Source organism: Psittacula echo, assembly GCF_963264785.1.
Source record: "Psittacula echo genome assembly, chromosome: 7".
Taxonomy (NCBI): Eukaryota; Metazoa; Chordata; class Aves; order Psittaciformes; family Psittacidae; genus Psittacula; species Psittacula echo.
The window spans coordinates 22,514,580-22,532,150 of record NC_137740.1 but is presented as its reverse complement, the minus strand read 5'-3'; the positions used below and the strand labels follow the sequence as shown (position 1 = coordinate 22,532,150).

The following is a 17,571-nucleotide window of genomic DNA, read 5'->3' as shown; positions in this document are numbered from 1 at the left end:
ATTTGTTTATTAAGAATAAATAAATAGAGCAACTGAGTGGATATCAACTTGTCCTTTTCCAATAGCAATAGTAGAATGATAGCACAGTGCTTTGGGATAAATATCAGCTAGTAACTTGTCTTCATTATTCTGAATAAGAAAAATATGTTTGTTAGTGGAATGTTTGTTTTAGATGTGCTGAGCAAGACAGAAAGAGAATATGGCATGCTTGGGGGGGTTCCAGGCAAAGCTGGGGTTTTCCTGGTCATTTCCTCAATAAAAGGCTTTCAAACATCAGAGGTATAATACTGGCATAGTCATATTGGCATAGTTGTCTCTCACCTCAGTTGTTGAAACCAGGGCTTAAAAAATAAAAAAAGAAAGGGGTAGCAAAACCACATACTGAAACATGTTTTGTCCTATTACAATATAAAAGAAAAATGGGTCAAGGACATCTTAGACAAAGTAGGCTTTTTGAGCTGTCCCACAGAGTTTGGAAATGCTCTCCCATTTATGCACAAAAATTCAGTGTCGAAGGCCTTTTATAATTCCATTCTTAATTGTTTATTAACAGTACTGCCAACAGCACAAAATAAATTTAAAAATAGATTATTTCTGATCTTGTTGCATGTTAGTTACACTGGCAGCAGTGAAGGAGTTAGATGATGATCTGTCTAAATGTATTTATTGATGTCATGTCACGTGAATACCTCCGAGATGGAATAAAGAGCTTTAGGATACTTCCTGGTGATGAGGAGCTTCTCACTGTTCTGGATGTGTGTGTGCCTAAATATGAGACATTGATGGGGAGTTGCTCTCATATCAAGTGATAATATTCTTACAGAAGGGAAGACAATAGGAGTTCTTAAATTTATTAACTCTTTGTCCCTAAAACTTTTTTCTTGCAGATAATCAAATTTGTTACAGCTACTCCTACGGAGTGAGAGCGGTTGTCCAGTGCATCCCTGCTTGGTTGCGATTCATCCAGTGCCTGCGCCGTTACCGTGATAACAAACGGGCCTTTCATCTGGTTAATGCTGGAAAATATTCCACCACCTTCTTTGTGGTGACATTTGCAGCCCTCTACAGCACTCACAAAGGTATTGGTTATTTTGGAAAATCCTTTGCAAGTCATGGGGTTTGTGGTTTACATGAGAGAAGCTCAGAATTTGACATGCCATTGAAGCATGAACTTTTGGCACCTGTGAAACATTTCAGTGGAAAGGCAAAGGCCTGCCTAGCTTGCAAAGAGTAATTTAAGATCTTCTTTAGGTATTTTTCACATACCTGGTCCACTTAGAACTGCATTTCTGGAGTGTTGAGAGAATTTTGAGGTTTCTCTTTCAAAAGGAGAAAATGGAAATACGTGTCAGTTTTTGCTGTCAAGGGAGGCTGAATAGGAGATGAATACGGAAAGAAAGAACATAGGAAAGACTTCTCCCTCAGTATTCATGAATAGCTAACCTGCATCATGTAAATAAAGCTGGTCCATCCTTCCTGGATGTGGAGAAATATACACAGTGCCGTGAATTGCTTTCTCTGGATTTTCCGGTGTGTTTCTATTCATGCTTTGTTCTGCAGCTGTTAGGGAGTTGTTTCCAATCCATTTAACTGCAGATTGAGCTCTGATCCCTGAAGTTCCCCATCTCCTTGGAAACGACAATTACTCGATTCTACTCTTGTTCTGAAGGAAAAAGCTTTTAGTTTGTGCACTTAAGGCAGTCACCCTGCATTTCATTGTTCTGAAGTCCTAAAAGCTGTGTTCTTTTATTTGAAAATATATGCCTTCTGTATCTCCAGAAATTAGCAGCTGCACACGCTCATGACCAATTACTTATCCTGAACTATGATTGTGGCAGAGCAGGGAAAAGTGTTCAAGGCATGCTGTTTTTTTGATGGGTGGCAGGGTTATTAGAAACCTTCCTGTGGCCAAGAAATGGCTGGTTTGACCTAGCTGGGCCTGATGATGTTTGTCAAGCCTTGTATTTTAATGGCAGAGAAGTGCATTGGTGCAAGCTGGCTGAAAGCTGGAAGTTGGGCACTCTGTCTGGAGGTACACGCAAACCTGGTGTGGGGGCATCAGTTGTGGATGCAGTGCCTAGCTCCTCTGTGCATCTCCTCCCCGCTGCTGTGCCCCTGGAGTTTGTTCCCATTTTAACTTGTTTGCTCAGTGACATTCCGCAGCTCTTCATTTCTAGCCCTGCAGTCCAGTTAGTCACCACCGCCAGACCCCAAGATGAGACAAATACAGATTGCCTGGCTATAGTCACTGCTTATATGCTTTTATATACAGTGCCTGCTTTGGGGAGGCTGACTAATGCTTCTCCTTGCCGGGGGTGGACACTCTGGCAGAGCCTTCTGTGGGAAGGTTAGGGTATGTTTGGAACCAAGAGGAAAGCCAGCATCTGTCAAAATGTCCTGTTGAGGAGTCTGACCTCTTTCTGCTTCCTGTGAGGTTTGCTTCCTGCCAGCATCACTGATCCTTGTTCTCGTTGCTGTCATACATAACTGCTGTCTGCTCTTCAAGTCTGGCAGGGAGTGGGTTGCAATGAGGTGTTTATGAGGTAGGCACAGGGCTTGCTCCTGTTGCTGAGAGTTCTTCGTGACTCCCAGCTTTTGCCTGTTCAGTTTTGTTAGTGGAAGTCAATAGCACGTAGTTGTTGGTATCATACGAAAAAGAATAAATCGGAAGCTTTGTGGCCCTTTGAAAATTACACATTAGCACACATTTTGTCAATGTTACCGTGCCTGGGCTTGTAGTCCCTTTTCAGACAGCTGCCTAAAGACCTTGCTGTGTCCTTTCAGCCCTGTAGGCCTATTCCCATCCTTCCATAAATGCACTTTGTAATACTCTGTACCAGTTAAGAATCCAATTTAATCTATGTGCTTTACATAGATCCCCAGTTCTTTTTGAACTTGGAATCAGATGGTCTATCATCAAGTTGTTATGATGTTACTTTTGAAAATAGATGCAGTGCTCGCCCACACCTTCTCTATGTCTGCCTAAGGATAGCAGAGACAAACACCAATCCTTACCTACAGAACATCTGTTGGGGGCTAGCTGCTTGCTATCTAGAAACCAAGCACTTCCCAAAACAAATGTCATTTGGTAAAGATCCTTGCTCCTTAAACCTGCTCTAAATTACAGTAAGCAATGAAACTGTTAATTGGCTGGGGTAGCAAAAGTTTTAATTCAACCGTCGTTAGTGCCTGTGTTTGCAAACCTATGACTTATACCCCTGGAATGACAGCTTTGGCTGCCAGGACAAGAGGGTAATTGGTAGGCTTTTCTTGGGAGGTCAGGTAATGCACACCAGTGCCTGTTTTCCACTTAGGAGTCCTGGGGACATCTCAGCCCTCTGAAAAGGCTTGTCCTCCTCCCTTGCTTTGAACACTGAAAAACTTACAGCTGGTCTGTAAGTTTTAGCTTGCATCTGCCAGCTGTGTGAAAATGAATTATGTGGGTAGGAGGGTTTGTCGGCATTGAAAGCCAGCTAATTCTCATACAGTGCACTTACAGTGTTCTTGTGCTGTGTTTTCATATGCTTGCTGGAAAACAACCTGAACTAAACAAATGTACAAATGTCACCTTATTATGTTACATGATGTATGGTGGTTCTAGCCATATGTGATGCTCCCTTCTCCAAGCCTCCTGTAGTGAAGTTTCCCCCCCTCCCAGTAACACAGTGTGCTCTGGGCTCTTGATGAGTATCTCTGTTTCACCAAAATATCACTGTTTAATAATTCATAGTGCTCAGGCAGTGCACAATTCTGATTCTTTCTTCCTTCAGAGACGCCATTTCTTTCCTTTTCTTCCTTTATTTAAATGCAGAATGCAGTTTTCTCTGCTAATTGCAGTTGGGATGTTAGACTGATAAGACATCAAGGTAAATTCTGTTAGGTTTTCACTCCCAAACAGCAATGTTATTGTGCTGGGACTAGACTAGTTTTACAGAGTTAACTCCAAGCTGTCATCTCTATACTCAGATATCATTTGAATTAGTGAAGCTGAAGTGAGCATAGCTACCCCATAAAAGAAGACCAGAGCAGGCAGCAGTAGCATGGACAAGTGTCAACTCAAGCTGCCCACTTCAGCACAGCTCAGAAGCACCACGTTTCAGGGATGACAGCAGCAACCCAAGGGCAACTGTTGCTGAGCTCCCAAAGGAAGAATTCTCAGTATTTTTATAACGCTCAAAGGAATGAGAAGCAAAGGCCGTGTTCTGTAAATATAGTCCTGCGGGGTGTGTTTGCACAGGCAAATGAGGCATATCTGTAACTCTAAGCTACCTAGCAACTGGGGTGGATGCTGCCGGTCCCTTTCCGCTCGCAGCACGGCCAAGCAGAAGCCTTTGACTTGGCTCTTTCGTAGCCTTGCTTTGCACTAAGGAATTCAATGCTGGCTTTAACTTCTCTGGCAGTGCTGAATAGCTGTCCCCAGAGTTAGCCAACTGAATATTACATTGCCTTATTTAATCCATATGGAAACCTACCTGGTGCTGGGGAAACAATTATGCCTGAGTCTGCAGCAGAATATTTACCCCAAGTGCAGTGCTATTTTGACGCACAACTTTTTGCAGTGTTTTCACTCTGCCAAAAGCAGATGTGCTTTCTGTGACAAATGCACCAGTATAACTGCTTCCACTTCAGACCAGCTTATCCTATCATTCCACAGGGATCCCCTCCTGTATAAAGTGTGTTTGCATTTATGGTCGTACACTGACATACCTGGAATAGCCAGCCTTGGTTTCATTCCTCATTCAGACCTGGTTCAGGCTTTGTAGGAAAGGATTATTATATTTAGGTGTTCAGCCCTTATGAGAAAGAGTGTAACTGTAGTTGTGTTGTACTTCTCTAAGAGTGACTATCATGTTTTAAGCTTTATGCATGATTTATGCTACAACTTTATTCTTTATAAAATGAGACAAATCTTGGTTTTGCTGTTGTCTGTCAATTTTCTCTTACCTTGTTGCCTTTTGCTCACATGGTGTCATCAGAAATATCTGGCTCAGATAGAATACAGATTTGTTTTCTATGCTGGAAGAACTGAGCTTGAATGCTTTGGACTCTTCCACCATTTCCAGGTTTTGTGGGATTTGCTGTTTCAGCATGAGCATTTGTGTGTTTACCTTGGATTTTTCAGTAATGCATTACTGAACTTAAGCACAAGTACTAGATTCAGATTGACTTCATGGGAGTTTATCTTTTTAAGTTTTTATTGTCAGCTTCATTTACACACCTTATTCAGTGAAGTACTTGTGGTCTGGGTAGTGTCCAGCTATTTATTATCCTCTGAATTATACCAAAGTTTCAATCCACATGGCCTGGAAACTTGAGTAAGCATCCGTTCTTCCATATCACTTCCCATACCCTTTCCAGTTACTCCATGTAAGACTGCTGAACACTGGCTGTCATCAGCTTGGAAGTGCTGTGGAGAGCCTTAGGTTGGTCTAAGATAATGTAACTGCCATGCACTTTCTCATTAAACAGCCCGGGAAATAGATAGTAATTAAAAATACAGAAGCTTAACTAGATAGGGCTGTCTCTAAAGAGTAGTGCTTCTGTGTTCTCATCATTGCTTCAGAAGCAGGCTTCTCTGATGAAATGGTGCGTAATTTGTTTTGTTTAAAGCCAGTGTAAGAGGAAACTGTGAAACTCCTTGCTTTGCCACGGAATAGAGATGTCAACTGCTTAAGACAAGAGCCATCCTTCAATTAATGGGCTTTTGCAGGAAGGTGCTGGACCATCCCTCACTAACAGGGAGGTTCAACCAGGTCTGACCAGATGAAGATGAATGGGGGAATGTGCTGCTGCTTGAAAATACAGTGGAAGATTCCCAGGTCTGGTAACTGCTGCCCATTCCTCATTAATCATAATGGCTTCAGTTGTTACCAGTGGTGATACCGGCTCACGTAGCCAACTTCGTGGTGGAGCAAACCACTGGTTCTCCTGCGGTCTGTCCTGCTGCAGCTCCCTGAGGAGGGGCATGACTTTCAGATGAAGGATGGTGATGCACAGCAGGAAGGGGGGTGGAGAAAGGATGATGGTGACATCAAACTTGCTCTGGTTGCTGCAGGAGGGTAGCTGATTGTACCTTAGCTCTGCCGTCTGAAGTACTGGGTAGTGGGTTGTGTCACTGAGCCCTTGTTGCTACCATATTAGCAACTGCAGGGTGCAACCCCTGTGGAGTGAATTTGTTAGTAAGTGGAATAATAATGAACTGTGATCCTAAATGGTTACAGCAGGAGAGGAGAACAAGTTGATGTGAGAACTGGGACTATGTAAAATGACTTTTACACAAATCGGACATCATTGCAACAGCTTATATACTTCAACTGAGAATTTCATTTCTAGGGAATGGGATGTGGGGCAAGGTAAAACAGCTGGACATACAGAATTCAAGTAGGCTTTTATTTTTAAGTACAAAATTTAAAAGCAAAACAAAACCCAAGCAACATTCACAAAAGAATGAAGCCAGTAGCATTTGTGAGATCCTGTTCAGTAGCTTATCCCTTGTGTGTTGGTACAAGGTCTTCCATCTCTCCACCTCTTTCTTGGTGCTGGAAGAGCTGTCAGCACTGTGGCAAGCAAATAATTTGATTTAGGTGTCAGAAGAGCCTTATAAGAGTGCTCAGATTGACCTCTTGAAGTAAAACAAACTTTGTAATGGGATTAACTGGCTTTTTTCTTAATACTTGCAGCTTTTGCACAGCTTGCCTTAGCACATCATACTGGCAATTCTATCAGGATGGCAATTTGGAGCCAAACCGTGCAATGTCTGTCACATTGCTGTGAGCTAGGATGAATTTTTGTCTGAAACCCTGTCATTCCGTGCCCAGGAGGCCTTCAGTAATGAGTTGTGTTCATTAGCCAGTCTTTCTGATCCTTTCCATCGGAGCAGCAGTAGCAGTGTTATTTAGTGAAGACTTGGAGGCATTGCCATGGGCAAACATTTCCATCCTGGCCTCTGACCTCCTCCCAGCTTTGACATGGGTCTCTGCAGCATCTTGAGCAATCCCTGTTTTTCTCCATGCCAGCTTGTTAGCTCCTCTAATTGCTTAGACACCCATCCCAGCGATGGTGCTTCAGAGTGGAGCCAGGAAGGGTGAGGAGCATCTGAGCAGGGCTGCGGCAGGACCACCGTGGCGGAGGTCCTGGCAGAAGCTTCATTGCTGGCAGCCTGCCGTGAGTGGGGAAGGCGAGAGGAGACAGCAGCCTGTGCTTGGCGGGGAGCCTGGGAAGAGGTGTTAAGTTTCGGGAACTGACACCACACCCTGAACGTCAGCACAAATGAGGTATGAAATCCCACCGGGAAATCTTCCCGTGCTTTGTAGTTCTGCAAATGTCAAGCGGGACATTCCTGGTGACGGCAGCCGCGCTGTGGGGGAGAGGCAACCTCAGCACCGTGCTGCTGCGTGATTCATGCGTTTGCTTCTCAAGATTGCAGCTGAGAAATGGATTTTAATAGCTGGGATTTGGAAAGTGGACTAATGGTACTGTTTGTATCGTTTAATATACTTTTGTGTTAAAGATGGCAGGAACTCTAATGAGTAAGGTGTTAAGTAAAAAGGGTGGCACTTAAGAGGGGGAAGCCTGACCTTTTTTTTTTTTTTTTTTTTTTTTTAAGGCGTATTTTAAGAAAAGCAAGTGACTGCATCAGAAGCAATTTCCCTGTCAAATGTGTGCAGGTCTGGAGTTCTCTGGTGCTGCAGAAATCTAGATGGTGATCATCTGACATCTGTATTTTTGATTTTGATCTTTTTTTCATTGCTGTTATAGTTTGAAGGAATCTGCTTTTGGATCTCAAGCGCTGTAGAGGTAGCAGATGACGCTGTGTCCCAGTCCCTAGATTGTCTAAAGAAGGCCCTGGTTACCATGCTGTTTATTTCTGATTGTGAATCCAGATATTCTTATTAGTGAGACTGCTGGCAAGTGCTTAGGTTGGAAACTCCATCTTTCTCAAGGTAGCAATTGAACATCCCCTAAAGAACACTTAAATGCTAGAGAAGCCACCAGAAGAATCATATCAAATCTGTCATGACTGATACTCTTCCTTCTGTTTGCAATTAAATCACATTCTTTTGTTTGTGAGATACAAGCAATTAGATTGCTGTGATGTCTTGAAATTAGACACAGTTATATCATCCTACAAGCCCAGTGCAAACCTACAGAGTATTTTTAGTCAAAACATGATTTGAGGTTTTCCCTGCTCCACAAATGTAGAATCTAACTAGAAGAAGAAACGAGATTTTGCCTCCTGACAGTTCTTCACTGTGCTGTATCTTGATACGTCACTTTAAATTGTGCCTGGAGGCTAAAGCAGAGGTTTGCAGAATCTAATGGGAAGGTTGTTCATACAAAATGGTTGGTATTTGACAAAATCCATCAGCACACGATGGCAAGTCCTCCATGTGCTCCTCCAGGTTATTTGCCTTTTTGCTGCATCAGGTCCACTGTCATGTCATGGCTCTGCCATTGATCAGTATTAAATAGTGGTATATGCTGGCTGAGCAGAAAGGCAATGCTGCTGCTATTCCCTCATTAAGATGTGTAATTACTGAGGGAGTGGTAATACTGCACTTCAGTAAGGTGTTAGACAAATGCTTTGGGGTGTCATTCTGATGACAGTTCTTATATAGATAAGTCACTTCTGCCTGTCAGCCCCCTCCCGTTGTGTGCTGGGATGGAGTTAACGGGCAGATGTCATCTCCAGGCTAATTGAGTGACAGAAAGTATATGCTCAGTACTCTAGTGTCTGTGCTTGGCTAGCCTACTGTAAATATATGTATTCTTCTTTTGGTTCTGTTTAAATCTGTGATTGAAAGGCTGGTCACCAAGGGAGACTGAATTTGGTGTGTGTTGACCAAGAGGTTTTTAATTGATGCTGGAGGCAGAACTGCTCTGGCTGGATCTGTTTTGTCTGATGTAGCAGGGCTTACCTGACTGTGTTTCCTGATAACCTCATGCTTCTTACAGCTTTTATCATAGCTTTCAGCAGCAGCAGAAACCACGCACCAGGACTGCTTATCAAGGGCCATTGTGCTCTTGTCCAGATCTTCAATAATACATGGCATTGATTTTTTTTCTGTGTTGAATACTATATAGTGTTTACATTCCACAGAATAATTCAGCAGGGTAAACAGATAGTATTATTTGGAAGAAAAGTCAATATTAACTGCATTCAGGATAGTATTTGCTGTCTGCCTTTGATGGAAAGCAACCTTTCTCTTGCATGTGTTTAGAAGGGGCTATAATTTCTGTGGAGTAGTATTCTCTTAGAACACTAGTCAGATACTGTGTCCCCTGGGGCTGGTTTTGGGGTCCAAGATATTGTCTATCAGCAAGTTTTGCAGGCAGTAAATTCAGCTGCTGCAAGTGCCTCTGGCTGTTTTCTGGCACTGTGGCCATTCACAGCTTCAGTTCAGAGGTGGAAGTCTTCCATTATTTATCTAGTTGACCTTCTGGAGCAATTTGTAGGTATATTTGTGCAGTGTGTCTAGTGGAATTGCCTTTAATATTGTAAACTGAGAATGCTAATGGAAATTCTGTGGTGAAGGTTGCAAATGGTTCCTGTGGTATGCTGCCTCCCATCAACTTTGCAGCAAGCAAGTGAAGGTGGCAGGGCACTCTGAGCTTGAATAGCCTCTGATGCTGCTGAACACCTGATGCCACATTATTGCAGACATGGTAATGTGAACATGTACTGAAATCTGCCCGTCAGCAGGGAGGGTGAAGCCGCACCTGCAGCGTTACATACAGAGGTTTTGTGCTGGTGGTGTTGCATCCTGGATGTGCTGTTTTGAGTAACTCTAGCTTAGGAAGTTGCTAGGTGGCAGTGCCCTTTGGAGCATTGAATAGAAAGGTCCTTCATGCACCTCTTGCTGGGTGGACTGGCTGTTATGCTGCTGAAGGATTGCTGCAGTCCCTGGGATGTTGAAGAGTTGGGGGTTTTCCCCTCTTGGAGAGGTTGAGATCTACCATGTGTCCAGAGTGCTTCCCTCATCCTGAGACTAAAACTCGCTAATGATTCTTGGTGGTTTCTGGCACATCATTAAACGCAGGATGAAACAATTACTGCTTAAATAGACCCTGGCATTATCAAACATATGCACAGCTATGAATTGCTTCTGAAAAACTGGGAGGCCAGGAGTAGATGAAGCCTCTGGACAGAATATGAATGCCTTGATTTTCTAGCCCCTTGAGCAGCAGTGAAGAGTGCTACTAGAACCAGCCAGTGGAGACTGAGATATAATTGCTTGCCTAGAGCAGTAACATATTTCTGTACACCAGTTGAATACCAATGAGGACAGAAGGAAGGAAGGTATCAAACAGAATTGCAGGCAGGAGGAACAGGAGGATAAGTGATTAAAGGAAGGGACTCAAAGGCCAAGGCTGAAGACAATGGACTAGTTCTGATTAGAGCATTTTACCAGGGAGTGATTTGGATTTTTAATGATTTTTTTTTTTCAGGAGATGAATGAATTGCAGAGATGGTGAGAAATCGAGCAGGAACAGGGGGCAAGCAGCATGACCCCAGGTGCCACTGAAAAGACTGCTGCAAAGGGGCAGGGAAAGGGAGTTGACACCAGGATAACCTAACTAGAAGCAACCATGTCCTTCTGAGTTTGATGAGGTTAATGTCACAAGGTTTCTTACTTGGGGGTTTTTCATCCCCGTACTCCTCCTTTCCATAATTGCACACAATAACCTTTAGGCAATTTAGGTTGAAGTAACATGAACCTTTGTGTTGTGGTTTAAGTCCAGCTGGCAACTCAGAACCACACAGCCACTCACTCACCCCCCCACTTCTTCCTGCCCCTGCTCCCAGAGGGATGGGGAGGAGAATCAAAAGAATGTAACTCCCACGGGTTGAGATAAGAGCAGTCCAGTAACTAAGGTATAACACAAACCACTACTGCTACCACCAATAATAATAATGATAAGGGAAATAACAAGGGAAGAGAATACAACTGCTCACCATCTGCCAGCCGATACCCAGCCCGACCCAAGCAGCGATCTAGCCCTGCCAGGGTAACTGCCCCCAGTTTATATACTAGGCATGACATGCTGTGGTATGGAATACCTCTTTTGCTAGTTTGGGTCAGGTGTCCTGTCTCTGCTTCCTCCCAGCTTCCACTCCTCCCTGGCAGAGCATGAGACTGAGAAAGTCCTTGGTTGGAGCATTACCTAGCAATAACTAAAAGCATTGGTGCTATCAGCATTGTTCGCAGTCTGAAAGTCAAAAACACAGCACTGCACCAGCTACTAAGAAGGAGAAAAATGACTGCTACTGCTGAACCCAGGACACTTTGAAATCACCTGCCTATGTAATTGCTAACTTAGGATACAATTTTGATAGCCTCTTACATAGATGATAGTCAGGGCCAGACTGACCTCTCTGTGACCAGAGAACTCCAGAAGAGTGCCCAGTAACACCAATTTACTGTTCTTCAGCCAAGTGCCTTCAGGGCATGGCTCATGCCAGGAATACGGCCAAAGGCATGGCAGTGGATGGTACTGTCTGTGCTGCCTTCTGCATGTCTGCTTCATGATGATGTTAAGCAAGACTTGGTTTGCTTGAATTAGGAAAAAAACCCTCAAACCAGACAGCATGATCTATGTCTTCAAGCCTAAGTTTCTGATAGGAAACATGAAGCTTCACAGGGGAGTTATTAAAGCACTTAACCCATTAATAGTCTCTGAATTGTTATTTACAATCTGGTAGTGAGAACTAAACATGGAGATCTTGTGAGCTAGAAATAATGTTGGAAAGAATAGGCTTAGTGTCTCTGAGTCACTGAATGTCAGCATCTGCCTTTTCCTGAAATAATGTAGTGGAGGCTTTGGAGGGGCTGATGGGGGAGAGTGAAATCTTGCCATACAGCCCTGATTGCTGAGCTCCGAAACCTCACCTCTCTCCTGCTTTTCTGTAGGCAGCTGCACTTTAAAAATGGATGGGAGAGGTGGTTTCAAAGCAGCAGCATTAAGGTATCTGGGCATCAGAGCCCATATTCTGCAGGACTTGCGTGCCTGCTCCCAGGTGACGTCATGGCTCTGCAGCAGCAGTGGTGGATGATGTGATGCTAGACCTGTCATTGGGTAAAGCCAAGCCACGAGGGTATTTGAGGTACTGCTCAGAGGATTCTGACCCTGCACAAAAGCAGGGAAGATAGTCAAGCCTGAGAGCTGCAGCAGATCCTGTGTCATTTTCCTCTGTGATGTGAAGCTTCAGTGCAGACAGGCTTTGTTGCATAAGTGGCTTTAATAGGTTTGCTTTAGGGGGTGTGTTTTGATAGGAGAATGAGCATGTGTATTTGACCTATATCCTGCACATTATGTCCAGAAAGCCTGAAAGGCATAATGGGAGGAGTGTACTCTTTACACAATGGCTTTCATTTTCACCTCCATTAATTTTATTGGATTGCTGCATTACATTTTTATTGTAATTGTCAGAAACAAAAAGGGAAGAAGAGGGCAAATTGCCTTGTTGCTCCCTTTGTGATGAGCTTCGGGGATTGTGTCACTATAAAGCCACATATATGGATAACACTGCTGTCAATTAATGTGGCATCAGGTTTGGACTGAACATGTTACAGCTTTTTTTGTACTGGAAGCGTTATTTGCTTTGTTAGAAAGAATCAGTGAATGAGCAATTGCAGTAGCTGCATAGAAAGGAAAAAAGACTCCTGATAGCAGCGAGATGCAAAGTGTCTCAGCCTTGCAAAGCATTATAATGTGGTTTAATTTTATAAACTTTGACCCAGCTTTGCTAATTAAAAGCAAACAGAATTATCTGATCTGTTTGTTTTTACCCAGCCAACTGATGCAGGGAAATTTAGCGGAGTTGAGCAGTGTAGCCTTTTCAGGGGGGAACAGGAAACAACTTAGTTGTGAAAACATATCCACAGGTGAGCAGACGTTGGGCCCATAGACCTGTGTTTCACAAAGAGGAGTTCTATATGAAACTCCATACAGAGATTTCTTCAGGATTTATGCATGTATGTCAATACATTGCCACCTTCTTGCTTATTTTCCCCTGCCACCACAATCTCTGAAATGGCTAGTGGAAATTCCTGGGCTGCCCATCATTTTTCAGGCTCGTAGGGCACTAATTCGCAGTTGTTTATGCAAACCAAAATATTTTCTTATGAAACCCCCCTAACTGAGCACTGCCTCATTGCTTTTTCCTTTGTACAAGCCTGTCCTTTGTGAAATACGGCCCTGAGCTTCCACCTGCTGTTCAGAGTCAGAATGGCAAGTCTACCACTAGTTTAAAGAAAACGAAGATATTAGGGCAAATTTCAATCCCCAGTGCAAAATGTTGAATTAGATGAAAGTAAAATGTAAGTGACAATATCAGGCTGGTTCTGGTAAGGCTCTTGGTTTGATTCAGGCTAGCTAGCCTGATTTTCCCGGAACTTGAATAAAAAGGGTGTTATTTCCACTAATCAAATCAGCCAATTTGTAGCTGTTTTAAGAAGCAACCTGCTTTAAGTTGTACAGAATTATACTGTTCTTCTCTTTTCCAGCTAAAAACCACAGTGACACCCAAGTGTTCTTCTACCTGTGGATTATCTTCTATTTCATCAGCTCTTGCTATACCCTAATTTGGGACTTGAAGATGGACTGGGGTCTCTTTGACAAAAATGCTGGTGAAAATACCTTTCTTCGAGAAGGAATTGTCTACCCACAGAAAGTGCGTATACTGCCTGCTTTTACATTGGGAAAGGCTTTAATATTTTAACAAAACTTAACTGAGTTTAGAGCATGTTGCAGTTAGCCACTGATGTTTCTGAATGCTATGAGCTGGGGCTTTCTAGCAGTAGAGTTCTTTTGTTTCAGAGAAATTGTTTCATACTGTAAACTTTTCTAGCGCTTGACCAGCGAGTTCTGTATCTTCCCAAAGGCCTGAAGAGGTCTGTCTTGTATGCAGAGCATGTACAATGAGCTGTCCTGTTTGTCTGTCTTGTTCTTCAGGCATACTACTATTGTGCCATTGTAGAAGACGTGATCCTGCGTTTTGCATGGACCATCCAGATATCCCTCACTTCCATGCAAATCTTTCCATACGCTGGGGATATCATTTCTACTGTATTTGCCCCACTTGAGGTATTCCGGTAAGGCTGCCTGACTGAACAGTTCATTTATCTTTTCCATTTGTGTTATTTGTATAATAAGATCAGCTTAATGGGAAATGCCTTGGATGTGGAAGGTACTGGTCCTTGAAATGGAAGACTAGGTCTAACAGGAATGTTTAATCCCAAAGAGTGAAGAAAACTGGAGGGCTCTGTTGCAATATGGGGTGGGTCCTTCTTAACTGCATTTGCAGTTTGTTCTAAACTTAGACCTAATCCTGAGGGGTTTGGGTTTTTTGGTTGTTTTGGTTGGGGTTTTTTACTGAATTTCTCCTTAAAATGACCTGGTGGAAATTTCACTTGATTCTCAAGGTCACAATTTTAAAATCTCTGCATCTTTTCCAAACATAAATTTGAATTCTGCGTCATCGGTCTGGATCCTGCAAGGTTCCAGGGCTCCTTACATGTACAATAGTTCAAAACCTGCCCCCAAAGCTTCCTGACAGGAGCAAGAAGACTTGAAGCTGAATCTCATTTACCTAGTTGGTGGAGGTTGCTTTAGCTTGTAATGCCTGGTGCCTCCATGCTGTCCAGACAAGGGCTGTCATCATTAGGACAATGAGTGAGCCTGTCAGAGGTGTTGCTCTCGAGAGCTGGCAAGATGTTGTAGCAGGTGCTGCTGTTTCGCTGTACTCCCAGCATGTTCCCAGCAGCACTTTGATCAGTGAGAAGAGTCAGTGGTATCTAGGTGCTTCACCAAACAAGGGCAATGTAAAAATGGAAACAAATTGGTAATTTTCTCTTTTTCTCAATCCAGGCGGTTTGTGTGGAACTTCTTCCGTCTGGAGAACGAGCACCTGAACAACTGTGGTGAGTTCCGTGCCGTGAGGGACATCTCCGTGGCACCACTCAACGCTGATGACCTGACACTCTTGGATCAGATGATGGACCAGGAAGATGGTGTACGAAATCGCCGCAAGAACAAACAGTGGAAGCGCAGCCAGAGCGTGTCCTTGCGCAGACCTCGTCTTGCTTCACAGTATGTTTTGCCTCTCCTCCAGTGCAACAAACCAAATCATGCATTGCAGCTGCTCTGAATGTGTGGGGGCCATTTATGGGCTGAGTAATCATGTGAAGATCTCAGCCAAAATAGTCATTCAAAGGGAGGACAGGTCCAATTAGTAGACAAGTGTGCCTGTGACTGGGGGTTGAACCATCCTTTGCATCATCTTGGAGTTCTGATAAACCACTGGAAAAGGGAGCTCCCTTTACAAGACTTTCCTTCTGCAAAAATAGCCTGTAGCCGTCACCAGAGACATTTATAAATGCAAACCTAGAAGAGAGGTTCTCTTCAACTGGCCATTGCCATGCTTCAGACCATCCCAGGATTTCAGTTATCATTAAGGTTTCATATGTGAGATCTCAGACTCCTTCCTCTCTCAAACCTGAACCCATGCACTTTTTTTTGCTTTCCACTCATCATTCTTGCACCCTAAATTTTCCCCACCTTGCACCGCAGCTCCTGAACCTGTTGACTGCATACTTTCACTGCAGTGCCTATGCTCCGAGCATCAGAGGATGCTTCAGTATCCAAGTATTACTTCTGTCCCAGCAGCATAGCTGCAGAGGCCTGCCCTTTGGCCAGGGGGCAAGCTTGGGCTCCCCGGGGTGCTGAAGCAGGGCTTGTCAGGAGTGTTGTGCAATCCCTGGAGCACATCCACCTGTTGCATCACTGCATGGGAGGGGTGGATGGGAGGAAAACGAGGCCATGGCTGTCACGGAGAGTGCCCTGGCCTGAGTCACAGCCCTTGGGCCATCCTTGTCTTACATCCGTGTTGGCTCAGAATACGTGGATGTGACCAGTACCAACCGTCAGAGACTGAAGAACTTTATGCAGGGGGGATGTGGGCCTCCTGTGACAGTGTTTGTGGCATTCTGTGCAGAGGGGTGGGTGCAGTGCCGCAGCGGACCCGGCCGCCTGTGGGTGCAGCCCAGCAGAGGGCATTGTCTGTGCGCACAAGGTGGCCGGCGGGGTGGTGTCAGCAGTGCCGCGGGAGGAGGATGCTGAGGGATGGATGAGGCATATTTATAAGGCTCTGCTATTCTCAGGGAGAGTGGGAGTGTGAAACAGTTCCGATAGTCTGCTTATTCCCTCTCCGTGTAAGAAAGACTACAACACCCCCCTTATCTCTCCCCAAATGCACTCTGGTTTTACTGTCTGTATGTAGTAATGGATATTACTTCTCTGCAGTAAATGTTTTGTTTTTCTTTTATTTCCCCAGATCCAAGGCTTCTGACACTAAGGTATTGATAGAGGACCTAGCGAATGAAGTGAACACATGAGATGGCCACGGTCTCTTATTCCGCATTCTTTGTTTTCTCATTCTGTTCACCTCTTCCCCAAGTAACCCAATCTCTGGTACAGTTCCAACTGAAAACAAGAGAAAACACTGAACATGTTTTCTGAGTTCTTCCAAACCAGATCCTATGGACTCCAACAAGCTCACTGTGTTACATTTCTTTTCTTCTGGGTTAATTTTAATGTTCTATTTTAAAAAAAAATAAAACATTTTACTTTGTTTTGCCAATAAAGAGGACAGTTCAGGAAAGAAGGATTGTTTACAGTCTCAACAAGGACATACAAACCTATCTGGATAACGAAGCATCATAGGGACTCCCTCATGGGACAGTGCCGAGAGCATGCTCGGTTTCTGCTTGGCCCGGTTTTGACTGGTTGAAACCGGACTTAAGTTTTTAAATCTGATTTTGTTTTGGTTTTTTTCCTTCATATCCAGCGCTGAGGCACTGGCTGCACTTGCAGGGAAAGTGCACTTAGAGCAGTATCTTCATTCATGAAGCTACTTTTTAATTTGATGTAACTTTTCTTATAATTTTTTGGGAATATGATGTATCTGTTGCATATAGCTTTCACATTATTTATGAAACTTAACAACCATATGAGAATGATTCTGAGTCCTGTGCAATGAAGGTTGTAATGGGAAAACAAAGCTGGGAATATAGATGTAAATCTCCAGGGCTGTGGAGTTATGCCCTGCAAATACCCCTCTTGTGAGACAACTTTCACCTTTTATGTTTTACCTTTTCTTTCTTTCTTTCTTTCTTTCTTTCTTTCTTTCTTTCTTTCTTTCTTTCTTTCTTTCTTTCTTTCTTTCTTTCTTTCTTTCTTTCTTTCTTTCTTTCTTTCTTTCTTTCTTTCTTTCTTTCTTTCTTTCTTTCTTTCTTTCTTTCTTTTCAATTTTATTTTAAACCAAAGTTTCTGATTTTTTTAGTTGCTGCTACTGCTTCTGGGCATGTCTTGTGCTGGTTCAACGCCAACTTCCCATGCAGCTGCGTGAAAGTAGTGCAGATGATGCTAAGGCCCTTTTGAAAGGAGAGTTGGGTCCTACCAGCAGTGCAAAAAAGCTAGGTCAACAAAGGCTTCAGAACTTCATTCTCCAGATCAGAAAGCATTTTTCAAAGCCTTAATAGTCCTTAAATGGCATGGGGGCATCCCATA

The 17,571-nt window shown here is 43.5% G+C and overlaps 1 protein-coding gene across 1 annotated transcript in view; it reads left to right on the top strand.

Annotated features, from left to right (window-relative positions):
• Window positions 1-16,579, top strand: part of XPR1 (xenotropic and polytropic retrovirus receptor 1) — a 108,656-nt gene extending 92,077 nt beyond the window's left edge. The window contains exons 11-15 of the mRNA XM_080623185.1: window positions 888-1,079; window positions 13,509-13,675; window positions 13,957-14,096; window positions 14,872-15,093; window positions 16,337-16,579. Of these exons, the coding sequence (XP_080479311.1) occupies window positions 888-1,079; window positions 13,509-13,675; window positions 13,957-14,096; window positions 14,872-15,093; window positions 16,337-16,397 (782 nt within the window). The 3' untranslated portion in view covers window positions 16,398-16,579. The remainder of the gene's footprint in view (window positions 1-887; window positions 1,080-13,508; window positions 13,676-13,956; window positions 14,097-14,871; window positions 15,094-16,336) is intronic.
• Window positions 16,580-17,571: the final 992 nt, after the last annotated feature.